We start from the raw sequence: 24,946 nt of genomic DNA, 5'->3' as shown, positions 1-24,946 counted from the left end.
TCTCATTAAATAGTGTTATTAAAATATACTTTCTTTATTTTCCGTATTCTCCTTGAATTTTATCTCTCATATTCTTTGTGTTTATCCTGATCGAGTGTGTTGTTGTGCGATCGTAGCACATTTTTCAAATGGTAAACAGGCTCAAGGTTCTAGAATCTGTTGATGACTATATCATGCTTTCTTTTTTGGGCTTTGATTTTTTTTTTTTCTGGCATTTATATTATATAATATGATCTTTTGTTCTATACGTCATCTTCCCAAGTTGCTGTGGTTGCTGCGTCTTAATTTGATTCATAGGGAGCGGCAGCTGAAGATAAGGTTTTAGCAGCATTATTTTATTAGAGTTTTATCTTTGTTCTGCACAATAAACCATTGTACAGATAGCACCTGCATTCTTTGCATTACCACAACTTGGCTCGGTTACTTAGGTTTAATGATCTCATTCTTCGATAAGTAGATTCGACGTTCTGCTTGGTTCTTGATTCTAACTCTATGGATGTTATAATTTTAAATCATTGCTCTCTCTTTGAAATGTCTAGTCTCTTCGAAGCCATTTTAAAGATTAGAACTGGACCACAAAACATAATGTTTGGTGTGCGCTTTTTTAATGTCTCAATGGACCACGTGCTTTATTGAAATCTTATAGGAAGATACCCCTCGAGAAAAATGAAAAGGTAAAAACCAGCGAGAAAAATACTTTTCAAACATTTTTTTTCCATTTTTTTATTAAATTTTTTTTATATGAGATCTCGTTTCCGTTAGAGATGTGAATGAAACATTTTTTTTTTTATAAAGGTTGGGAAATTTCTTCATAGTAGACAACGTTTTATTGTGGGATTCATGGCGATACGTAACGGGTTAAAGGGGACAATATATATCTACTAGCGGTGGACTTTGGCGGATACAATTTCAAACTTTTCATTACTAAACGGCTAGTAGTGCATTTTTTTTCGATTTCCGTTCTTCTATTCTTATTTGTTTAGTAAGAAAACACATTACCCTTTGTTTTTTTTTTAAGTCACAAAACAATATATTACACAAATGAAAAAGGGATTAAAAAGGGGTCAAATATCCAAATCATATTTCTTGTGACCCAAAAAAAGAGAATAAAAAATATACAATCATTTCACCAAAATTTGAAGATTGGCTCTCATGGACGAAGATTCTCTCCATGTGCCAAAAGTTTCATCCTTTTCATTTATTTAATTTTCAAATTTGGTGTTGTTTTGTATTTATATATTAAATACCCATTTTCCTTCCAACCTTGAATTAATTTAAAATTGTATGTTTCCATATAAATATAAGCCATATCTTTCTGAAAATCCTCAAAAGATTTGATGTTTGTATGAGAGGTGTTTGAATTATTGCTCCATTTTCAAATAATCTCTCTTTTTGAATACATATAGTTTCCCTAAGTAGGTGGATAATGATTGTATTATTGTAGCAATATTCAAAACCAGGGAACTAAGGGACCTTTTGCAAAATCTTTTATACTTCAAATTTCACTTTTCAATCACAACATACACCACCCTATATTTAATATGCTTTCAAATGAGTATCAGATCCAGACACCAGACGATCTACTAACAAGGATACTCAGTTTCGAACGCGGTGTATTGGGAGTCCCACATTAATTGGAGTAGAGAACGAGTGCCAATGAAGATGTTAGACCCTGAAGAGGTAGATTGTGAGGTCCCATATCAATCGGAGAAGATAACCAAACATTTTTTATAAAGGTGTGGAAACTCCTCCCTAACACACGAGTTTTAAAAATCTTGAAGGAAACCTCGAAAGAAAAAACTCAAAGAGAACAATATCTGCTAGCGGTGAGTTTGAGCTGTCACAGTTTATAAACGATGTACTTGAAATCATTACCTTTATTGAGTTATTGATACACCTGTTAATAGATTAGCAATAATCATTGATGTACTTAGATTAAATACAATTATTCATGACATATTGCCACCAGAACTTCAAAAAATACAACCAAAATTGACTGGAAGATCCGAACCGGAAGACAAAGGAAGGCCCAAGAAGAATGTACGGAATTGGGCCCAGTGGCCCACGGGTGCAATTTTCGAAGGGGTCGGGTGTTTGAATTTTTTCCCCTGAACGGGGGCTGAGAAAGCGCCATGTTCTTCGTTTTTCAATCTGAAAATCAATATCTAATCTATCATTAAATTCGCACCGGAAATTACTCTCTACTTCAGTTCCGTTCGTTTCCTTTGCTTAGCATTTGGATAATCAATAATCTGTACACCAAGAAAGGAACTCCATTTCCACGTCTCTGTTCTGCAAGTTACTTTGTCTCTTTCTTCCATCTACTCATCACTATATGCATTCCAATCCCACGCTTTCCCCTTTTTCTTACTTTTCCAGTTCTTATTTCTTACTTTTAATCTTACATTAATCTCAAATCTGCGTTTATGGACTCCTTCTAGATCTGAGTTGTTCCAATCTTTGCCTCTTTCGCATTTTTCATGGAGTAAGAATCGGCCTTGGTTGCGAGGAATGGGAGCCAGTGGGAGTAAGTTGTCGAGTAGTTCGCCGCCGCCGCCGCCACCACCGTCGGCGGCGGCGGCGAATCTCTCATGTTCTGGGAGAATCCGGAGGGGGAGATCCAAAGGCCGTAGAGTCTTCCAGTCTGCTTGCCTCGGTACCCCCTCTGGATCGCACCACAGCGACAATGACGATAATGTACGTGATTTCCCCGCTTTTTTTGAGATGGAAAGTTGGTTTTTGTTGTTGTCTTATTGATGATACTGATTCAATGGGGTGGGCGGATATAGATTGTTGAGATTCAAATTTCTGCATCTTTGTGGGGTTTTTTTTTAGGTTTAGCCGTCGATATTTTACTTGTGGGTTGTATGAAATTTTTTGATCACGAGTGCTAAATCATAAATAAACTGAGCTATGCTTCATTATAACTCGTATGAATGGGCCCTTTTGATGAGTTTTCTGAGTTAATTCGAAGCATTTTTCCATGGAGAAGTGAACTTATTTAGTTATTTGATTTTCTGATGTGCAGTCTGAAATCTTAACAATGTTAATTAAGTTATCCTGGTTTATGAATCATTCTGCAGGATTGTAAAAGTGAGAACAAAAAGAATGCTCATGATTATTCATCTGCAAATCAGACTGATCAAGCTAATGATCAGATGAAAATTGAGGGTTACAGAAGGGTCAAAGCTGAGGAATCTCTTGAAATGCCTTGCGTATCATCAAATGTTGAGTTTGATGGATGGGATCAAGCAGGTGTTGCTGTTGCAGCAGCAGCTCCCAGAGCTGGAAGTACCTCTGCTCGTGTATCGTCCCTGCAATCGTTGAACCCTTCGAGTAACTTCCTTTCTCGCTTTAGTTTCATTCCTGGTAATATAAGCTTCAGACTTAGTAGAGCAAGCAGTTTAGGATCATCTAGATCTTTTCCTGTGTCTTCAACAAATCTTTCAATGTTGAACGATGAAGCCGAGCTTCATTTATCAGACAGACCTCCTGGAGGCTTGGGTGCTCAAGATGAAACTCAGCAAGGTAGTGACTTGCTTCCTGCGTCGCCGGCTAGTGCAACTCGTGCTCAATGTTATGGAGATAGTCCTGCCAATTTTAGGCTAGATACACAAAATTTGAGTCTTTCTGATAACTTACAAGACAATCAGTCAGTTGGAAACCTTTCCCATGCTCAAACTCTACCTGAAAATGAAAGCAGTGAGATTAGACAATCTGACAGGCGGACTGGATCTAGGGAACCGGTTGAACGCAATTTTCGTTTCAGTCGGACCCTTAGTGTTGGAAGACTGCGTGATAGAGTTCTTCGTAGATCATCATTGTCTGATTTCACATTTTGTCCTCCACAACAAGATGGTGAAGAGAGAGGTGCAAGTCACAGTGGTGATGGTGGACATGTCTGGACTGCTGAGACGAGGGCGTTGGCATCTGTAGATAATGCTATGACCTCGCCAACAACGTCAGGTTATCCGGCTTCTAGTCTATCCAGTTCGTTGTTCAGCACCCAAGGTTTTGAAATGGAAACTACACGACCTAGAGAAGCTAGATATCATGATCTGCTGGAACACAGATCAAATTTCCTCGAACGGAGAAGACGAATACGGTCCCAGGTTTTGTAATTATTCTTGATGGAATTTATTTTTATGCTATGGTCGATAGGCAATAGTACATAAGTATTGATGTTTGGTCATATTTCATAACAGTGCACCTTGCGGGTGGGGGTGGGTACAAAACTAATTCTAGGTATCTCGTATTCTTTTTCCTCTCTTAATCCACTTTCATGCAGGTTCGTGCCTTACAGCGGTTGGGAAGTCGCTTTGAGAACCTATCTGGGCACGAGAGATCGTGCATATTATCCGGTCAACATAGAACCAGTCATTGTACTTGTCGTATCAACAATCGTGACACAAACGTAAACGATAACACAAGTGCTAGAGCCAGTATATCAAGAATTGTAATGTTAGCTGAAGCCTTATTTGAGGTAAACTCATATATTATCACCTTCTCTGCTTAGTTTCCTCACATTTTATCTATACTAGTTGAATCTCTGTACTCATTTTAATTAGGTTCTGGATGAAATTCACCAGCAATCTGTAGTTTTATCCTCCCGCCCTGCGTCTTCTTTTGGCTCTCTGCCTGCTCCGAACGCTGTTGTAGATTCTTTGCCTGTTAAATTTCATTCCAAGTTGCAAAAGCATCAAAACGAGGAAGCTGCCCAGTAAGCATTTACCTATACTTCTATTTTCTATGCACTCTATCGTGTTTTCGACACGATTGAACGCTTCTTTCGTGTTTAAGACATTCTTACCACATATATTCATTAAGTTTATGCCAACTTCTTCTTTCCCTTTTCGCACAAACTGTTTCATGTCTTATCTCGACGTGTGTCTGATGTGTTCGTGTGTAACCGTTCTCTGTATTATGAATCTACAGATGCTACATATGCCTGGTCGAGTACGAGGAAGGGGATAGCATGAGAGTGTTGCCTTGCCATCATGAATTTCACGCAGCATGTGTCGACAAGTGGCTGAAGGAGATCCACAGGTATTATCGGGTCCATGTACCGTTTTCTTGCTTCTTGAACTGTATAAAAATCAGTACATATCATCATACACTAGTCATCTAGTACATATCATACATGGGGTAGGCCTGACTTCACATGATCAAATAAATGAATCTTACTATCGACTCGGTCGATGCATCCAAAACTCGATCGTTCTGACTCGCCTTTGCGTGGTATTATACAGGGTGTGCCCGCTCTGTCGAGGGGACATATGCAGCAGATCTGATGCGTTATCAGACGATGTTAAGTGAAAACAATTCGTTTCCATCCAAAACGTGCTGTCTTCTGTGTATGCTTCGAAATCGAGTGATGGCTGCTAGCTAGAAAATTGTAAGGGTTTGAAAATGATGATGAAATATTCAGGTTTTTTGTTCTATAAGGATGAACTTGCTAGACTGTTGTATGTAATGGAAAGTGGAGGATTCAGCAGTTGAGAAATATATCAGCCTTTTTTTCTTTCTTATTTCTAAGGGCATAATTTACTTCTTTATGAATTATTTTTTGTTTTTTTTTTTTAATTTCTTTTCTTAAATTTGAGAATGATAAATTAAATTGTATTTTTAAATATCCAAATTTTTCTTTAATAAATTTTAAAATTGACCCCTAATCTTAGTTTTTTTTTAAAAAAAAATTCATTCCCCTTGGAAAATATATTTTCATTGTTTTAAGTATATGAAAATTATTATTATTATTTTAAAATATTTAAATTAAAATATAGTGGCTGAAATAATATATATTATTTTTACTTTAAAAAAGTTTTAGTAAGGAAATTTATTTTAAAATTAAAATACTCTAAATTAATTGAAAATTTTATAATTGTTGTATACATAAATGAGTGAGAGGCGAAGGGAGGGCAGAGATTTGTTTGTTTTTTAGCATCAGCTTATGAGTGAAAGGCGAAGGCGCGCTCGTCTTGCCGGGAGAGATGGACGCAGAGGAGAGCTGCAATCGGAATTCTTGAGGGTTACTGATTCGAACGAATCAATGTAATTCGAAATTGTTTGTAAGCTGCTAGAATTCGACGAAGATGAGCGGCAGCTTAAACGACGATAGTTTCCATCAAGATCTTCAGCCCCAAGCCAATCATGGTTCCGACTACTTATCGCATCAACTTCAACCTCCGCCGCCGCCTCGTCGTCCTCGTGGTTTTGCCGCCACCGCTGCTGCCATGGGACCGACTAGTACCACGGCTGCTGCTACTGGCGGTAAGGCAAAGAGAGAGAGAGAGAAAGAAAAAGAGCGGACTAAGCTTCGCGAGCGCCATCGCCGAGCTATTACCAGTCGAATACTGGCGGGACTCCGCCAGTACGGTAACTTCCCCCTCCCTGCTCGCGCTGATATGAACGATGTGCTGGCCGCACTTGCTAGGGAGGCTGGCTGGGTTGTCGAGACCGACGGCACCACCTACAGGCATTCCACTCCTCCTTCTCAGTCCCAAGGGGTTGGCACTTCTATTCAACTCTTCATGTATTTTAAAAATTCAATTTAAGAGTTATTGTGACGCTAATTTTTTCGTACTTAGATATGTTTATGGATTCTTTACAACAATTATTGATTGATCTCTGATGTCTCTAAAAGAATAGAAAATGAACGAATACAACTTGATGGAGCACGAGAAGATCGTAACGACTAATGATGAATGCTGCAAAAGGAAATAGGAAGATAAATGAAGTTTCAGTGATGAGTGATCTTAGCGGGCGCTTGAATTATCTCCTTGCTTATTCTCGCAGTTGCACTGATACTTTTACAGACAAATAAGTAATTTAAGAATTATGCTGAATTTTAGGTGTGGATATCTGGCAATGCTTCATAGATTTCCATAGTCCTTGGAAAACCTTCGTGTATCTTTGCTATATGTTTGCTTTGTACTAGCAGACAACGTAGATGGTGTTAGAGTTTTAACTTGGGGAAGATGATCTAGGCAGAACACTTTGCCTTCTTCCTGTCCGCCAATGAGGATTATAAAATATAAAATATGTCATCATATGATAAATATGGTTGAATTTGATCGTCCTAGTTTCTATGCAGCTTAAATCCTTTGTATTATCCATTCTTTCTAAAGTGTTGATCACTGTTGGTTGTAAATACTTAACAGGCAGCATTTCCAGTAAGGTCAGGTGTAAGCCCTATCTCATCCAGTTCTTTTAAGGGATGCTCTATTAAAGCAGCATTAGATTGCCAACCATCTGCTCTCCCGATTGACGAGAGTTTGTCTCCAGCATCTTTAGATTCAGTTGTCATCACAGAACGAGATGCAAAGAATGAGAAGCAGACAGCTTCAAGCCCTCTTCACGCTGCTCACTGCCTGGAAGATCAGGTGAGGTTTTTCACTAGCTAGTTCTTTTTCCCCCATCCAACTTTATGTGCCCAGTTTGATTTCTTAAAAAAGCAATGTATTATGATTTACATAACTGAAATTTAAACCTTTTGTTTCCTTTCACACGGTTAAGTGATGTCTTGATACACATCAGGTATAAAAGAAATTCTCTGCTTCTTCATTTTACAAAGATTGACCATTTAGGACATTCACAATGTGAGTACAGACATTGTACAACTGGAAATTGATATATTTTGTATGGAACAAAGAGTCTAAGTAACAAATAATATTCCCTTCGTCCTTTTATCAAAAAGACAAATCCCTTCGTCATATGGAGATATCTCTCTGTAGTGACACATGGTGCTGTCTACTAAGACATGCTGAAATCTTCCATTGTAGTTAACGAAAAAGAAAAAAAAAAAAAAAGTCGTGTTGCCTATGCTACTTAAGAAATTCATGAAAAATTGATATTGTCCAGATGTTTTCAGTTTATTTAAAATTTTCACTTTAATTTGTACTTCTATACTATAAATAATTGAATAAAATGAGTTAATTATTATGGGAGTAGTATGAAACTTTCTGACCAGTATCAACATCCTGTGATGTATTAAGCATGTTCCTTCCTATTTTTCTGCTTCCCTGATCTTCTTTGAAACTTATGAGTCTGATAAAGACAATTTTTTGGTCGACTGGTGCAGCTTATTCAAGATATTCACTCTAGGGAGAATGAGAGTCAGTTCAGAGGCACTCCTTATGTTCCTGTTTATGTAATGCTTGCTGTAAGTGGTTATTATTTTGTGTTTTAATCAGTTTTTATTTCATTTGTTTTTTCAGATTTTTACCTTCTTTGTCTTGTTTACTTCGTCAAAGTTTGGATTGCTAATTTATTCCAACTTTGTTCCAGACTGGTATCATTAACAACTTCTGTCAATTGATTGACCCTGATGGCGTCAGGCAGGAGTTAAGTCATTTGCAATCACTAAATGTTGATGGTGTTATTGTCGATTGTTGGTGGGGTATTGTTGAAGCTTGGAACCCACAAAAGTATGTGTGGTCTGGCTATAGAGACCTGTTTAACATCATACGTGAATTCAAGCTGAAAGTGCAGGTAGTTTTCCCATAATAAGCTGCACATATGGCTCCGTTTGTGTTTTGGTCAGATCCTGTGAAATCTAAATCAAAGTAGCGTCAGTAAATATGCTATTGATTAATGCAGGTGGTTTCCCTTCTGTTTTATTGCCAACACAGAAATATTTTCATAATTTATATGTTGTAAGAAGCCCCAATTTATTGANTTTTTTGTTATCTCATTGCATTGATCTTCATGAGATTGAATGTATATTCTAACTCCTGATTTGTAAACGAGCAAAGTCTCATTGAGTATTCTAACATCTCAGGCACCCATTTAGATTACTGTCACCTTTAGACTCTTTGCTGCTCTGCATAAATTTCTGTTTGTGTATTTTGGATTTAAAATAAGAATCCTTGTCCACCTTCAGTTTGAGACATGATTTTGCTTGTGAGGATGCATAGCCTGCTTTAGGAGCATTGTGATTAATGATTGATTGTCATAAATTTTGAATTTCTAACAATTCTCTAATCACTTTTGGAAATTTATTTCAATAGGTTGTGATGGCATTCCATGCATTTGGAGGAACTGAATCAGAGGATGCATTCATCAAGCTCCCACAATGGGTTTTGGAGATAGGGAAGGATAACCCAGATATATTCTTCACTGATCGTGAAGGAAGGAGGAATAAAGACTGTCTGTCTTGGGGCATTGACAAAGAGCGAGTTTTAAGAGGAAGAACTGGCATTGAGGTAATGAATTATTTTGTGTGCAATAATACCGCAATTTATAGGATGTCAAACTGTGATAACTTAAGATTTCTTTTGTTGGTTTAAATTAATTGAATACTTAAACAATTTTCTAAGTTCGATGATGCATTTCCTTTCAGGTTTTCAGTTCTGGCCATAAGCTTCTTTTCCATTATCATCCCAATTATAACCTAGTTTTATGTGCCTGAATTAATCTCAACTGTTTTCAGGTCTACTTTGACTTTATGAGAAGCTTCCATACAGAGTTCAATGATTTGTTTGCTGAGGGTCTCGTCTCTGCAATTGAAGTAGGACTGGGGGCATCTGGAGAACTAAAATATCCTTCTTTCTCAGAAAGAATGGGATGGAGGTATCCTGGTATCGGTGAGTTTCAGGTATCTATTAAAGATTATCCCTTCCATCATAATGTTAATCCTCTGTTCTTTGGATTTATTGGCCATCCAAATATTGTGTTTCTTATCATGAAGCTCCTATCAGGTTTTAGGATGTTCAACAAATGGCGTGCTTTATATTGGCTTGAAAGTACTTGGTCACATTTCTAAGTTCCTCTAGAAAGTAATAAACCTACTCCTAAAATGGACTCTCAAGACCTAATCACCTTTTAAGACCAAGCAGACTAATTTATGACCATTGGATATTATGTTTTGGGACCTAAATAGCTGATTGCCTATTTTACCTCTGGTGAATTTGATGTGCAGTGTTATGATAAGTATCTACAACAGAGTCTGCGCAAAGCTGCTGGGCTGCGTGGTCACTCATTCTGGGCTAGGGGACCTGATAATGCCGGCCAATACAATTCTAGACCACATGAATCAGGGTTCTTCTGTGAACGAGGTGATTACGATAGCTACTATGGGCGCTTTTTCCTCCAATGGTATGCCCAGACGCTGATATATCATGTAGATAATGTATTGTCTCTTGCAAGCCTCATCTTCGAGGAAACAAATTTTATTGTTAAGGTATGAATCATCTTATTGGTCAATCTTAGCTTTATGCTAGATTTTTTCCATAGCTAATGACATGTAATACTTTTCATGAAATTGTTCTTGTGCCCTTCGGGTGATTAATTCTTCAAGAAATAAGTTTATCTTCAGGCCACGAGATCTAGATTAGTCACCTTCATAGAACTTGTTTTTAATCAGTATCATAATCAGATGTGCTTCTGTTAATTTGACCGGCGTTTGAGTTATCTTCTCTTGTAGCTACCTAACGCTGGTTGTAAGATATACGTTCGGAGAATTGGACTCCACCCTTGTGTGTTACATGTTCTAGGCTTGAGAAGGGGAGTGGCGGGTGATATTCTATTGGCAATTTGGATTTAGACATCGAGCTAACAGAGAGAATATTGGGGGCAGATTAGGAAATAGCAGAAAGGATTTGGGTGTATTATATATTATGTTACGAAGAAGAGGAAAGTGAGGAGTCTATTAATGTTTAAGAGTCCTCCAACAGGGAGAACGAGTATCTCGGAGCTTTTGATTCCCCAGAGGTGGATGTAGAGGGCCATAGTACAACCAAATCCTTAAATTTCTCATCCTGTCTCCTCTTTTTTCTTCCCTATTATTCACTGACCAATCCGAGATCATCCCTTTATATTTGAAGAATCTTAAGTGAATATAGAAGAAGCTAGAATATATAATAACGTTTTTCAACTATTAATGAATATTTTGTTAGGGGATTCTGCCTAAAAATTCCAGTGGGATAACGACTGTGTTTCTGATTCCCACGCAACTTCAGTTTTTTTTTCTCGATAGAACCATCATATATCATTGTATTCCCTACTTGCTTAATTAATCTCCAACCATGGATACAACAACTTCTATAAGACAATCCGCATGCCATATAAACTTGCCAACTTTGGTCCTCATTTTCTGGGTTCAATTCCTGAAATATTTGATGTTCATCAGTCAATCCTATAGCTCTTAGTCATGGACTTAATTGCAAATCTGTTCTTAAATAGATGTTTTTGTTAGCACAGATCCCTGCAGTTTATTGGTGGTATAAGACTTCTAGTCATGCGGCAGAGCTCACAGCTGGGTTTTATAACCCCTCTAACCAAGATGGTTACTCCCCTGTTTTCGATGTTTTGAAGAAACACTCTGTAATAGTCAAACTCGTCTGCTGTGGCATGCCAGTTGCTGGTCAGGAAGAGGGGGATGCATTGGCTGATCCAGAAAGTTTGAATTGGCAGGTGGAAATTTTTTTAAGTATCTTATGCTTTTTCTTTAGATCATTGAGCTTCTATGGGTGCCTTGGCTATGATTTTTTGGCCATTGATTAACGCCTTTATAAAGTCTAATGGATAGGAGTTCTCTTCCGGATGCCCATAAAGTTTTGAAAAATCCAACATCTTAGAGAGAGATAGAGAGATAGAATTATAAATTGTTAATTTTTTTATCACAATTTTCATATTTTATCGAGAAACAAATCTAATCTATTTCAAAATAGTCTTTTGAACAACCTATCTGGGAGATTGTTTGGAAGGAGAATTTTCATTCTATGGTTATAACATTATGGTGACTTCATTTGTTTGGAAGTGTTTTAAAAGATAGTTTTCTATTTTTTTTAGAATATAAATTCTTCAAAATTTTATTCAGATATTATTTAAGTTTATTTATTTTTCTTGTAGCATATTTACTGTAAATACTTTTTTCTTAAAAAAATAAAAATAAAAATTCAACATCTCAAATTTGTAAATTGTGATATAATTTCAGTAGGATCAATGATATTAATTGTACATGTTACTTCAAAATTTTCTAACACAGACAAATTTGAAAACAATGACAGAAAACTGTTCTCAAAACAAAATTCCTTTTTTCTTGTTATATAATGACCTTTAACAGGTTGAAACTTAACTGTTTATTCTCTCTCATGTTTTCCTTCTCTATCAATGCCTTTAAAGAGAAATCTCCATGTCTTATCTGCAGATTTTAAATTCAGCGTGGGATCGAGGCTTAACTGTAGCTGGTGAAAACTCTCCTTCATGCTATGACAGAGATGGATATATGAGAATCATCGATATGGCGAAACCGCGGAGTGACCCTGATCGCCATCATTTCTCTTTCTTTGCATATCGCCAGCCTTCTGCTTTGATTCAAGGAGCGGTTTGCTTTCCAGAGTTGGACTACTTTATTAAGTGCATGCATGGTAAGTATCTAACTTGTTCGTCTTTATCTTTTAGGGTAATGGGTCGTTGCATCAGAAAACTATTAATTGATACATATATGTTATAATTCAGACATATAAACAGGCCCTTAGTTCATTCTAGTACTGGTCAAACAAGCCCTTGTCCAATCTTTTATCACGAAGAACTTTATTGGGTAGGCTGGGGGGTAGAAGAATCCCGTGTCATTAACATAATTTATTCTTAACGAACTTTGAAGAAATTTGGATTCATAATATATGTTTCTATGGTGCTATTTTAACAATCTTTTGCAGGCGAGATAGAAGGCGATTTGGTGCCCAGTTGAAGTTAAAAAGTCTCTCTCCTGCATGGATTTCAAATAGTGGCTATCATTCTGGGCATGATCAGGTAAACTATTGTTGTCTCGAACCTCGTAAAAGAGCATAGTGATTGTAAATTTCATCTTCTATGCGATTCAAGTTGCTGGCTTTGAATTTACCTGTTAAAGTTTGTTAGTGACTTTTTAACTGGGAAAATTCAGTAGGTTTAAAATATTATCGAGGTTTCAAATCTTCTACCCCATCTAGGNAAAAAAAAAAAAAAAAAAAAAAAAAAAAAAAAAAAAAAAAAAAAAAACTCGAAGGTCGAGAATGAAGGTCGGATATGACTAAATACTCGAGGATTTAGTCTATAAGAAAATCTCTCTTCTTTTTTTTTTTTCTTTCTTTTCTGTAAACTTTTAGGGTAAATATTTTTCAGAGGTGTATCCAGACAGCGGCCAAGTTGTGTCCAATAGGAGAAATAAAATAAAATAAAAAACTTGTGTTCAAACATAGCCATGTCTAACACGTGTCTAGGATCAATGTTGTGGATTTGTTTCTCATTAGAAAACTGGAGAAGAGCAGATTTGTATGGATAATTTTGTGAATGGTTTGGATAGAAATAATAATTAATAGGGTAGAAACACTTTTGTCCCATGCAGTTCGGGGTAAGCCTATATTTGGTTCTTTGAGATTTTAGAGGGAACCTTTGATCCACACACCTTTGATCCCATTCAGTTCGGGGTAGGTATTAAGTGTTTTGAGATGGAACTTTTCTTGTAACGATCCTAGCTTTCTTGTGACCTAGAGTTGAACGACCCTAGTTTTCTTGTGACCTAGAGTTGCTACCACGTACCTGAGATAACTTCTTTATGTAGAAATATTAATTTAAAACTACTCATAAAATGATGTCATGTTTACGAAAGGGATCTTAAAACAATACAAAGGGAATATTCAAAGTAAATTAAAATAAAGCAATCTATTGAACTAACTCATCTATGAAAAGATCTATGAAAATAAATGCAACTATCAAAGAAGGTTTCATGGTCTTTGAAACGATGTCGTCGTCAATCTGGTGGCCTCCAGTCCGGATAAATTGGATGTGTAGTACTTTCTTATACATAACCCACACATGAGAGCATGAGCTCACCAAGCGGGCTTGCACACCCCCTAGGCCTGCTGGTCGGGCTAGTTAACTGTATATGAATGTTCGGAGGTACAACAGTCGTCGTGTTGTGCATCATGTCAAGTATGATGGTCATCTCATCATCATAGTGTATGCGTCTGTACTCATCGTAAAAGAGAAAGTATCCTAACGCATGTGAACATATAGTATGCATTAAGTCCCTATACTTTTCATCTTAACCATTCATATATTACACAACCTTATACATTCCTCACATATTACCCATTCATATATTACACAACCTTATACATTCCTCACATATTACCCGGTAACATGCATGTATGAACTTTCATACAACTTTCATACATTACATCATTTGAAATATTACATAGATTGTGCATTAGAAAACTCTTCATTGTCAATACTACACAACCTTATACATTCCTCACATATTACCCGGTAACATGCATGTATAAACTTTCATACATTACATCATTTGAAATATTACATAGATTGTGCATTAGAAAACTCTTCATTGTCAATACATGTCGTAGCATGTCATACATTTCATTGCTAAGTATATTTATGTCATAATGCAACATGGCATACGTATTATTGTAACATGATGTATCATCATAATGTATCGTGCCATTCTTTTGATCTATAAAGGCAATTCTTTTGATCTATAAAGGCAATTCTTTTGATCTATAAAGGCAATTCTTTTGATCTATAAAGGCAATTCTTTTGATCTATAAAGGCAATTCTTTTGATCTATAAAGGCAATTCTTTTGATCTATAAAGGCAATTCTTTTGATCTATAAAGGCAATTCTTTTGATCTATAAAGGCAATTCTTTTGATCTATAAAGGCAATTCTTTTGATCTATAAAGGCAATTCTTTTGATCTATAAAGGCAATTCTTTTGATCTATAAAGGCAATTCTTTTGATCTATAAAGGCAATTCTTTTGATCTATAAAGGCAATTCTTTTGATCTATAAAGGCAATTCTTTTGATCTATAAAGGCAATTCTTTTGATCTATAAAGGCAATTCTTTTGATCTATAAAGGCAATTCTTTTGATCTATAAAGGCAATTCTTTTGATCTAATCGATAGTAGGGCCACTTGCTTGGTTTGGTTTGGTTTGGTCTGGTAGGGCAACTTACTTGTCTGGTCTAGTCTAGTAGGACCACCTACCTGGTTTGGTTTGGTTTGGTCGGGCCTAGTAGGGCCACCTACCTGGTCTGGTCTGGCCTGGTTGACCGCCTACCTGGACTGGCCTGGCCGACCGCCTACCTGGACTGGCCTGGCCGACCGCCTACCTGGTCTGGCCTGGCCGACCGCCTACCTGGCCTGGCCTGGCCGACCGCCTACCTGGCCTGGCCTGCCGACCGCCTACCTGGCCTGGCCTGCCGACCGCCTACCTGGCCTGGCCTGCCCGACCGCCTACCTGGCCTGGCCTGCCCTGGCGTAAGACCATTTACCTGGTTTGGCCTGGTCGACCGCCTACCTGGTCTGGTCTGGCCTGGTCGACCGCCTACCTGGTCTGGCCTGGCGTAAGACCATTTACCTGGTTTGGCCTGGTCGACCGCCTACCTGGTCTGGTCTGGCTTGGTCGATCGCCTNCTAATCGATAGTAGGGCCACTTGCTTGGTTTGGTTTGGTTTGGTCTGGTAGGGCAACTTACTTGTCTGGTCTAGTCTAGTAGGACCACCTACCTGGTTTGGTTTGGTTTGGTCGGGCCTAGTAGGGCCACCTACCTGGTCTGGTCTGGCCTGGTTGACCGCCTACCTGGACTGGCCTGGCCGACCGCCTACCTGGACTGGCCTGGCCGACCGCCTACCTGGTCTGGCCTGGCCGACCGCCTACCTGGTCTGGCCTGGCCGACCGCCTACCTGGCCTGGCCTGGCCGACCGCCTACCTGGCCTGGCCTGCCGACCGCCTACCTGGCCTGGCCTGCCGACCGCCTACCTGGCCTGGCCTGCCCGACCGCCTACCTGGCCTGGCCTGCCCTGGCGTAAGACCATTTACCTGGTTTGGCCTGGCCGACCACCTACCTGGTCTGGCCTGGCCTGGCCTGGCCGACCACCTACCTGGTCTGGCCTGGCCGACCACCTACCTGGTCTGGCCTGGTCGACCGCCTACCTGGTCTGGTTTGGCCTGGTCGACCGCCTACCTGGTCTGGTCTGGCTTGGTCGATCGCCTACCTGGCCTGGCCTCGTATGNCTGGCCTGGCCGACCGCCTACCTGGTCTGGCCTGGCCGACCGCCTACCTGGCCTGGCCTGGCCGACCGCCTACCTGGCCTGGCCTGCCGACNCCTGGCCTGGCCTCGTATGACCACCTACCTGGCCTGGCCTCGTATGACCACCTACCTGGCCTGGCCTCGTATGACCACCTACCTGGCCTGGCCTCGTATGACCACCTACCTGGCCTGGCCTCGTATGACCACCTACCTGGCCTGGCCTCGTATGACCACCTACCTGGCCTGGCCTCGTATGACCACCTACCTAGCCTGGCCTCGTATGACCACCTACCTAGCCTGGCCTCGTATGACCACCTACCTAGCCTGGCCTCGTATGACCACCTACCTAGCCTGGCCTCGTAAGACCACCTACCTAGCCTGGCCTCGTAAGACCACCTACCTGGTTTGGCGTGGGTCTGGTTTGGTAGGGCCACTTACCTGATTTGGTCTGGTCTGGTAGGGCCACTTACCTGGTTTGGCCCGGTCTAGTAGGGCCACTATTACGACACATTCTTCACAACATATTAACATCATCATAACATATCATATCGTCATAACAATCATAACTAACACATGACACGTGCAGGGTCACTGAACACAGTCATCATACATAAAACAATTAATTGAACCAATGGTAGAGTTACTTCGTTGGTCTACCTTGATGCTAGCTTAAGATTGCTCTCTAAAACTTGATTCGGTCTCACAATCATAAATTAGAATTCTTCTAAAAAAATAGCTTATCTAATTTTTCATAAAATAATTCAACTAATTTTGCATACAATATTACCTAATTTTTCATAAAATATTATAAACTAATTATAAATAATTTAATAATTTAACTAATTTTGCATACAATAATTGATAAAATATTATAAACTAATTACAAATAATTTAATAATTTAATAATTTAATAATTTAACTAATTTTGCATACAATAATTGGTGTAGTTATTACATGTCTAAAGATAATAAACTCATAAAGCAANTTGCATACAATAATTGGTGTAGTTATAACTCAAGTTTAGAAAGCTTAGAAGTGGGGCTTTAACCCTAAAAAACCAAGCATGCAATCGCGGTCTTCAGCACCAAAATCAATTCATGCATAAATTTACTTTAATCACTCGTTTATTTTGTAATTACGTTTAAATTTAAAATATGTAGAGTAAGTCTTAATTCTCATGGATAAAAGGTCGAAAAGTATAGATAAAGGTCGAAAGGAATTATTTTTATTTTTAAACATAATTGAATTTAGACACATACAAATTATCCTACATATTTAACCCTACTCGTTTGAAGTTTAAGACATGTAGTATCTATACTCCGAACTCAGAATGAAAAACAAAAGTGAAAAAGAAGTGCAATACTAGTCAAGCTAGATAAGTATGCACAAATTATACAGCGACAAAACAATTTTAATATTTTCATTTCTTATTTATTTAAATGAATTCAGTGTCTTTTTGGTTATCATGAAGGTTATCCAGAATCTACTCCTTTAAGGAAAGTGGTAGCCTAGAATAAAACAGAGGGAGAAGTATAGGCAACATCAGTTAGGCAAAAATGCAACTGAGAATATTTTACTACTTTCCATGACTACACAAAAGATTAGCACCAATATCTAACTTCTCTTTTAATTCAAAATATTTTAAACTAATATGCCTAAAACTGTGAATTAAAAAACACATGCGTATGATTCTCTTAAGAATTTAAAATTCATAAACTCCAAACTCGAACCCAATTCTTTGGTTTAATTATTCGTATTAAATGGGACGTCACAAAACGGAAAGAACACTAAACGAATATACAAACACAAAAAGAAAACCCTTCTTAACCAACCAAACCGAGATTTGAAATAACGGAACAGAATCAATCCAAAGAAAAATTCACTTATAACTGGACATCAGTTCGGTTCCCAATTTAAGCCCAAACCAAGAAACCCGAACAAAAGTAACTACTATGGATTAAGAGAAATCTATCCAAAAAAAAATCTATCCTTAATTAGTTCATCAATCTACCTAGGAAGAGACTATTAAATCTTGAAATAATTTTCACAATGAGAACTAAATTATTACAAAATAAAGTTCGAACTACTAAATAGTTAGTCATTTTCATGAAAGTTTACTAAAAGTGGAACATATTTATTATACTTACAATGCATAATGCATTGTAATTTTGAAAGAACAAAAATAAAATCACAAAAACTAACTAACTATATATATATGAAATAACTACAAAACCTTGTGCTATTTCCTAGTAGTAAAAACAAACCATCTCGCTTATATTTTATTTTCCCAACACAAGGAATCGGATGGTCTCCATTTCCATAAGCTACCATCATCGAATGATGGAACTCGACGGCCCATGATTCGTCAAATGGAAACAAATTCCCTCCCTTCCGGAATACAACTTTCATTGTTCTTAATTCTACTTTCCTCAAAGGAAACGAAGGTCACAAAATTTCAGGAAACTTGACCTCGTTTTGTGGGGAATCCAACAGTCATATGAGAATTAACATAAGAATCCAACTAACTAACAGTTCGCTACTTCTTTCCCTCTTTCTTTTGTTACGTTCTTCCTTCCTAGAAATTTACTCAGAAAACGGATCTATTAATTGAACCAAACACTAATTACGCAGTTCAAAGGTTATCATCATCTCTCTATTTTCCCTTTTTTGCTTCTTTTGGCAGAAGCAGATCATGGATTAAAAACAAAGTTCTACTAATTCAGTTTTTTTTTTCTTTCTTTTCATGAGAAAAGTTCTAACAGTTCAGTTATTGTACATGGATTAGAATCAGAGTTTTATATCAAAACTAGAGTTATTATCTGTCACTGTTTTCTATGGACTGAAGCAACCAAACGGAAACCAATTAACTTCAACGAATATCAATAGACTTTATGATACACAAAAACATTAGCCGAAATTAACAATCAAGCTTATGCTCCTCAGTCCTCAACTTCGTAAGCGAAAGACAGAGGAGAATGAGAATCATGGTTCAGACAGTCCAGATCCATTAATTTCTAATTCGGTCACGCAGATAAATCAAAACTAGCAACAAAAAGCTAAAACTCCGATTATGAAAAATGCGAACGGTTAAATTAACTTCGCCCTATATCGAAAGTAAGAGGAAATCCGTACCTGAGATCTGGAGAAAGGCAAGAATCCAAGCAATCTTCACCACGGTTTCCGATTCAGTTGATGCAAGGCGGGATCCAATTCGCCCAAACATTTCCCGAACAACAACACCACGCGGCCGCAAAGAAATTAAACAAAAAAAAAAAAGCTAGAAGCAGAGAAGAACAAAAAGGAAGGTGAAGAAAGGCCGGCCGCCGGCAAACACAAACCGTACGCAGAGCGAAGCAGTTCCCGACCTGCACCAAGCGAATTAGAGACCGCCGGTGTTGTAACTGAAAGGAAACAACGCGGAGCGATTTCCGGCAAAGCTTCTCGCCTCTACCACTGCCGCCGCCGCCGCGGCGTACGCGTGCAGCGACGGTTAGCTGAAGTAAGCGGAGAGAGGACGTAGACTAAACCCTATGCACTGCGAAAAGAAACTTAGACAGTTCAGGAGTATTTATTGCACTAGAATCGAAGACGATGATGACACGTGGCCATTCTGAGAAGCCGCGTCGATCCAACGGCTCGATAGGCTTCAAAAATTGGGGTCCACCGGCACTAATTGATGTGAGGTACAGTGACCTCATGTGTAAGCTCCTTCACAGCTCCAACATCTCCATTAAAAAAATTTCTAATTGTTTTGTAAATATAAATTTACAATTCCATAATAATTAGTTCTATTAAACAGCTTTTAAAATTTGGTCATAAATTTCTTTTAAAATAAAAAGATAAAACCCGCCATAAATTATTAAGAAATAATAAATACAAATTTAAAAAATAAAAACGAAGCGGAATTTGAAGCAATGTTTCCACTTTCCATCCCAATCATAAAAGCTTCTTCACAAAAGTAGAGAGGCAACAAATAACCAAACTTCACCTTATCCAATATTTTTTGCCATTAAATATTTAACTCTTCTTTGGAGCTTATCATAAAATCCAAAATTGTTGTTAGGAACTACTTTATACGCCTCCTAAAACCCTACCTTCTTTCTTACCTTCCAATGGTAAATTATACCGAAATTATACCTGAAAAGGCTTTAAAAAATTAAATTTTAAAAGCCACTGACTATACTAATAAGATGAGCCTTTTTTATTGGTGGCTCAGTCATAAGAACTTCATTGTTGAACATATTTACTTGAAATAATTATATATTTGGTGACCACCTAGAAATTTCCACATGTGAGTGATGACCAAACATATTAGAAGCACTCGTGTTAATACTAAGTATGAGGCGTTAAATTTGGTCAACATATCGTCTCGATTATGATGAAAGTGTAAAATTTTGGGTCCTTAGCAATGTATTTGAAGATGTCCAAAGTTTATTTGATTCAATTGTAATTGGAACCAAAAACCATTGTGTGGAGGAAAGTTTTAAATTTGTGAAAAATATTCCTAGATTTTATTTTATTTTTTTCGAAATTTTAATGGCTTAGTTTTTAAGTTAGATAGTTAGGAGTGGGTTTGAAAATTTTAATTTGTTAATCAATTTAAAGTTTTGTTAATCAATCACATTTTTTATGCTCAAAATTAGGATTTGAAATTTAATGAAAAATGTTCCATTTATAAGTAAAGAATTTAATAGATGAGTCCATTCTTATCCTAAGTTTTCTATTTCAACGGATTAAAATCTTAGGTTAGATTCTACCTATTTATTTCTTCTAAAATTCTTGTCAATTAATTAAATATTATATGCTATAATAAGAAACTTAATTAAAACTTTTTAAACAATAATGACAAGATTAAAAACCAATTCAAATCAATCAAAATGGATAAAATCAACTAAAATCAAACTATTTTGGCCAAAAACCAATCAATTAATCTAACTAAAATTAAATAAAAAAATTCAAAATTAGTAAGGGCCCAAGTCCAATGGTTCTTTTCTCCTATAGATGTTGGACCCACCAAATTCATTTTCCTTTGGGCCAACGTCTTTGTGCAAGCGTCCTTACTGAAACACCGGTTCGGTGTTTGGTTCTGATACCAACTGACACACCGTTCGATATCTAGCTCTGATACTATTTGTGGTGTGTCAGCTTCCTTACTAGCACCCCACCCGGTGTTCTAACTCTGATATCATTTGTGGTGTGCCTAACTCTAGTACCATTTGTAACGGCCCAAGTCCATCGCTAGTCGATATTGTCTTTTTTTCGGCTTTTCTTTCCGGGCTTTTCCCAAGGCTTTAAAGGGTACTATAAGTTTTACACACCCTTATAAAGTTATAAAGGGTGTTTCCCTCACTTCCAAAACTGAGGTGGAACCTTACCAATCATATCAGAATTATAAATTAAAAAGCTAAATAAGAGTTCTTCAAAAATTATAATTAAGAAAAAAAGAAAAAAAAAAGCTACAGTATACGAATCGTACATTTTCCAAGAAACAGAAGGAAAATGTCTCATGAAATTATTTGAAATTTTTATTTCCGCTAATCCAAATTGGTTTGAAATGGAGGAAAAGGATGATCCTAAAGAACAGGGGAGAAATTATTTAGCTCTGGAGCTGCAAGGCGGACTGAAGTAAGTTCCATTAGAAGGATGAAATTTAAGCACGCAATGAAGATGGCACCTGTACTTAACAGATCCAAGCAATCCAACGCGCCATTGAACTCTCGTATCCCCGATCAAATCGAACCGGCTCACATCCGACTTCAACGCGTAATCCACTTCCTCCATCTGCTCCGGCGTCAGAGGAATCGAATTCGAAGGCACTACGTAAGGCAGCATCAGAGAACTGTTCTTCCTCACATCGAAATCCCTCGCCACGAGCTGCGCGATCTTAATCCCTAGGAAATGGAGGAAGAAACTCGTATCGGAGAAACTCGCATGCGCTTTCGCGTTATCGTTCTCCGCCTTCACCACCACCGTCAATTGAACTTCCAGACGCCCGGCGATGTCGTTCTGGAAGTTATCGAGATGAGCGTCGATAACGCCGATCATCGGAACCCTAGGGTGGATCACTAGGTAACCGATGAAGATGACGATGCCTCCGATTATGACGGCGATCGAAACTACAGTACAGAGCAGGGCGGCGAGCCAAACGAGAGGATGAGTGCGGCGCTTTGCGTCGGAGATCAGTTTCGGTGGCATTGGGCGGTTGGAGATTGGGGATTTCGTGAGGCCGTCAACATCCGGCGGCGATTTTTCTTCGAAATTATGAGGTAATTTGACTCTGCTTTTGAATTGAGGGATTTAGGTATTTGATTTTTGTTTAAATTTATTTTGTGGAATTCGAAGTTCAATCTGCTGGGGAAGGTTTTGGTATCTCTACCTTTCCCGGTTGCAAAGCATTTGAATTCCGAGAAACAAAACTCCCTGTTGTGATACCGCAATTTTTAGAGGTATAATGTTCTTGGGAATCTTTGCCCACTCACATCCCTCTTACTTTTTTTCTGTTTTCTTCCAAAGTAAAATACCAAACTTGCACTGCTAATTCCTTCCCCTTAGTTGCAAACTTGGATGACTATTATTCAATGTTAAGGAACCTATTACAAATGCTTTTTTTAAAGCATAATGAATAAATTAGATTTAATTTTGAAACTTGAATCCATTTCACTTGCACCAGTGTTCATTCCATTTCATAGCTCCTCAAATCTGCGCTATCCAACCCAAATTATAAAGAGTTGCATTGGGTTGAGTTTCGTTGGGTTAGATTTTTTTTTTAATCAAATTAGATGGGGTTGAATTTTTAGAAAATCGAAAATTTTGAGCCCGTCCATGGGTTGACATTTTGTTTTTGTCGTGTCAACCTGAAAATAGAGTTCCATTACTTTTAAGATTATATTGTAGATTAAGAATATTTAATGTTCGTAACTCATATTAGTGATACATCGTATTTGTGAAGGTTTAATATTTGAGTTTGGTGAGATTTTAATTAATAATGTAACATGTATGATAGATAAGTATAAATTTTTAAATAATTAAACCGAACAACTTAAAAACAAAAAGTTGGATTTGGTTGAATTGTGAATTGTATCTAGGTTGCTATGGGCAGCCAACCAACTAATACAAAAAATTTTTTGAAAACCTAAATTTTTGAGTTGTTTTTCTAGCTCAATGTATATATGCCTGTCATTTTATTTTATATATTTAATTTTTAGACTAACTTCTAAAAACTAAAATATGTTTTAATTAACTTTTCACATTTCTTTAAAATAAAAATACATTTCAATTCTAAGGGAAATCAAATAAATTGAGTTTAGAATAAGATATGGCTTTACTCAACCATAATAGGTAGTAGAATCTATGGAGCTACGTGTTTTTAATGAACTTGAGTGTAGGGAGAAAAATACAAATTAGACTCTTTTATAGATGAGAGGGGAGGGAGAATCTCATTCTTTTTAATGCTTAAATAATACAAACAATGAGATAACTTATATTCTCGAACATAGATAAATTTTATTTTTTATTCTTAACTTTTAAAATTTGTTCTAAAAAATAAATTTTTTATTCATTTTGCAATTGAGGTGTGTAAATCGATTTACGAATGAATTTAGCTTGTAAATAATATTATTGATGTCTTTAATTTTTACACATTAGTTCCTGTGTCAAATTTTATCATTTTTTCCATTTAAAATAAATATTATTGATTTTCTTATAATTTTAAGGTTATTTTGTGACAAAATTTAAAAGTAAAAAGTAAAAATTTTTATTGATGCTTTACCCTTAGGAGACATTTTGTATAAATTAATATCTTTTTAGTTTCCAAATGTTGGTAGAAGTAAAAAAAAAACCATTTTCTTTTCTTGATATCTATGCTAACTTGCACTAGCCATAAAATATTACATTTTAAATAAATGATTATTATAATATTAAATTTTGTCTTCGCTCGAGTTTGTCATTTTTTCTTACGATTTTACCATGATTTAATATTGTCTTGAAATTTTGTTCTTTAATTAAAAAAACATCAAATAACTATGAAATTTCTCTCTTATCCCTTCGTCATCTTCCTCATTATCTCTTCATAATTTTGTACACAAAATTAAAAAAATATTTAATTTGATTTGAACTCAAATTCATAATTTCTCAAAATTTAAACTTATATGAGATGTTTTCTAGACGTCCAAATTCTTTAAAATTTTGATCTAAATCTTAAGCATAGTCGTAAAAAAATATTTAAAAACGTATAAAAAAGTGGTCAGGTAACTAAAATAAGTTTGTATGGAGGAAGGTATGAATTTTTTTTCTCATCTCGGTAGTGCCTTTAATCATGGTGGTGTTGATTTTTTTCACCCTTTCGATAATTATATATATATATATATATATATATATATATATCTTTTTAATTTATGTCGTAGTTGATTAATGAGAAGAAAAAAATTGATACGAAAAAAATGAGAGAAAAAAGAGGAGAGAGAGATTTTGTATGTATTTCATATTTTTTACCCCGAGAGTAAAAATATAATTTCACTCCTCAATAAGGTAAAAGATAGTTTTTATTTATAGCAAAATCTGTGTATTTTGGGTTCGTTTGAGATTTTTTTTTTATTTTAAAAAGAGTATTTTTTTAGAAAAACTAATATTTTAAGGATGGTATAAAAGGAATTAAGAAGTAATTTTTGACAATTAATCCGACCAATAAGAATCCTCAATAGATAAATATCAATTTATACTCCTAATTTTAAGACGGTATCAATTAAAATTTTAAATTAATAAATAATTATATCAATTTTAATTTTAATCTTTTATTAAATTTTGTTTTAAAATTATTAATGCATAACTTTCACACGCGAACAAAACTTATTTAAATAATTAATAAAAATTAGAGAAAAATGCTAAAATCAAATAGACGTTAACAAATTTTCATGAAAT

The 24,946-nt window shown here is 36.7% G+C and overlaps 3 protein-coding genes and 1 long non-coding RNA gene across 5 annotated transcripts; 2 read left to right on the top strand and 2 right to left on the bottom strand.

The window, feature by feature from the left end:
• The first annotated feature begins 2,109 nt into the window (after positions 1-2,109).
• On the top strand, positions 2,110-5,528 carry LOC111810315. Of its 2 annotated transcripts, XM_023697011.1 has the most exons (7): positions 2,113-2,306; positions 2,442-2,697; positions 3,084-4,112; positions 4,289-4,483; positions 4,569-4,720; positions 4,936-5,046; positions 5,250-5,528. In XM_023697011.1, the coding sequence occupies exons 2-7, from the start codon at positions 2,512-2,514 to the stop codon at positions 5,314-5,316; spliced, it is 1,740 nt and encodes a 579-aa protein (XP_023552779.1). In that variant the 5' UTR covers positions 2,113-2,306; positions 2,442-2,511; the 3' UTR covers positions 5,317-5,528. The 2 variants fall into 2 exon arrangements, with proteins under 2 accessions (XP_023552780.1, XP_023552779.1); XM_023697012.1 differs by having other exon boundaries at positions 2,110-2,697; positions 4,590-4,720.
• Positions 5,529-5,910: 382 nt separating this feature from the next.
• Positions 5,911-12,902, top strand: LOC111809889 (beta-amylase 8-like). Its single transcript, XM_023696359.1, has 10 exons — positions 5,911-6,506; positions 7,161-7,382; positions 8,081-8,161; positions 8,287-8,490; positions 9,009-9,203; positions 9,431-9,595; positions 9,920-10,180; positions 11,200-11,412; positions 12,149-12,368; positions 12,660-12,902. The coding sequence occupies exons 1-10, from the start codon at positions 6,093-6,095 to the stop codon at positions 12,689-12,691; spliced, it is 2,007 nt and encodes a 668-aa protein (XP_023552127.1). The 5' UTR covers positions 5,911-6,092; the 3' UTR covers positions 12,692-12,902.
• Positions 12,903-13,542: 640 nt separating this feature from the next.
• LOC111809890 lies at positions 13,543-19,581 on the bottom strand. The gene is made up of 2 exons (XR_002817331.1): positions 19,163-19,581; positions 13,543-13,977 (listed from the first exon to the last, which is right to left on the bottom strand). It is a non-coding gene; the product is annotated as an uncharacterized LOC111809890 (long non-coding RNA).
• Positions 19,582-21,512: 1,931 nt separating this feature from the next.
• Positions 21,513-22,611, bottom strand: LOC111810341. The gene has a single exon (XM_023697053.1). It carries the CDS (start codon positions 22,223-22,225, stop codon positions 21,623-21,625), a length of 603 nt encoding a protein of 200 aa, XP_023552821.1. The 5' UTR covers positions 22,226-22,611; the 3' UTR covers positions 21,513-21,622.
• Between the last annotated feature and the right edge of the window lie 2,335 nt (positions 22,612-24,946).

The sequence above is a fragment of the Cucurbita pepo genome, chromosome LG14, assembly GCF_002806865.2.
Source record: "Cucurbita pepo subsp. pepo cultivar mu-cu-16 chromosome LG14, ASM280686v2, whole genome shotgun sequence".
Lineage (NCBI taxonomy): Eukaryota > Viridiplantae > Streptophyta > Magnoliopsida > Cucurbitales > Cucurbitaceae > Cucurbita > Cucurbita pepo.
The sequence above is the reverse complement of the archived record's forward strand: the minus strand, read 5'-3'. Positions and strand labels throughout refer to the sequence as shown.

Coding starts and splice junctions, on each gene's coding strand:
- LOC111810315 (XM_023697011.1), top strand. CDS start 2,512: ATGGGAGCCAGTGGGAGTAAGTTGTCGAGTAGTTCGCCGCCGCCGCCG. Junction 2,698..3,083: donor ACAGCGACAATGACGATAAT/GTACGTGATTTC, acceptor ATCATTCTGCAG/GATTGTAAAAGTGAGAACAA. Junction 4,721..4,935: donor CAAAACGAGGAAGCTGCCCA/GTAAGCATTTAC, acceptor ATGAATCTACAG/ATGCTACATATGCCTGGTCG.
- LOC111809889 (XM_023696359.1), top strand. CDS start 6,093: ATGAGCGGCAGCTTAAACGACGATAGTTTCCATCAAGATCTTCAGCCC. Junction 8,162..8,286: donor CTGTTTATGTAATGCTTGCT/GTAAGTGGTTAT, acceptor ACTTTGTTCCAG/ACTGGTATCATTAACAACTT. Junction 9,596..9,919: donor CTGGTATCGGTGAGTTTCAG/GTATCTATTAAA, acceptor TTTGATGTGCAG/TGTTATGATAAGTATCTACA.
- LOC111810341 (XM_023697053.1), bottom strand. CDS start 22,225: ATGCCACCGAAACTGATCTCCGACGCAAAGCGCCGCACTCATCCTCTC.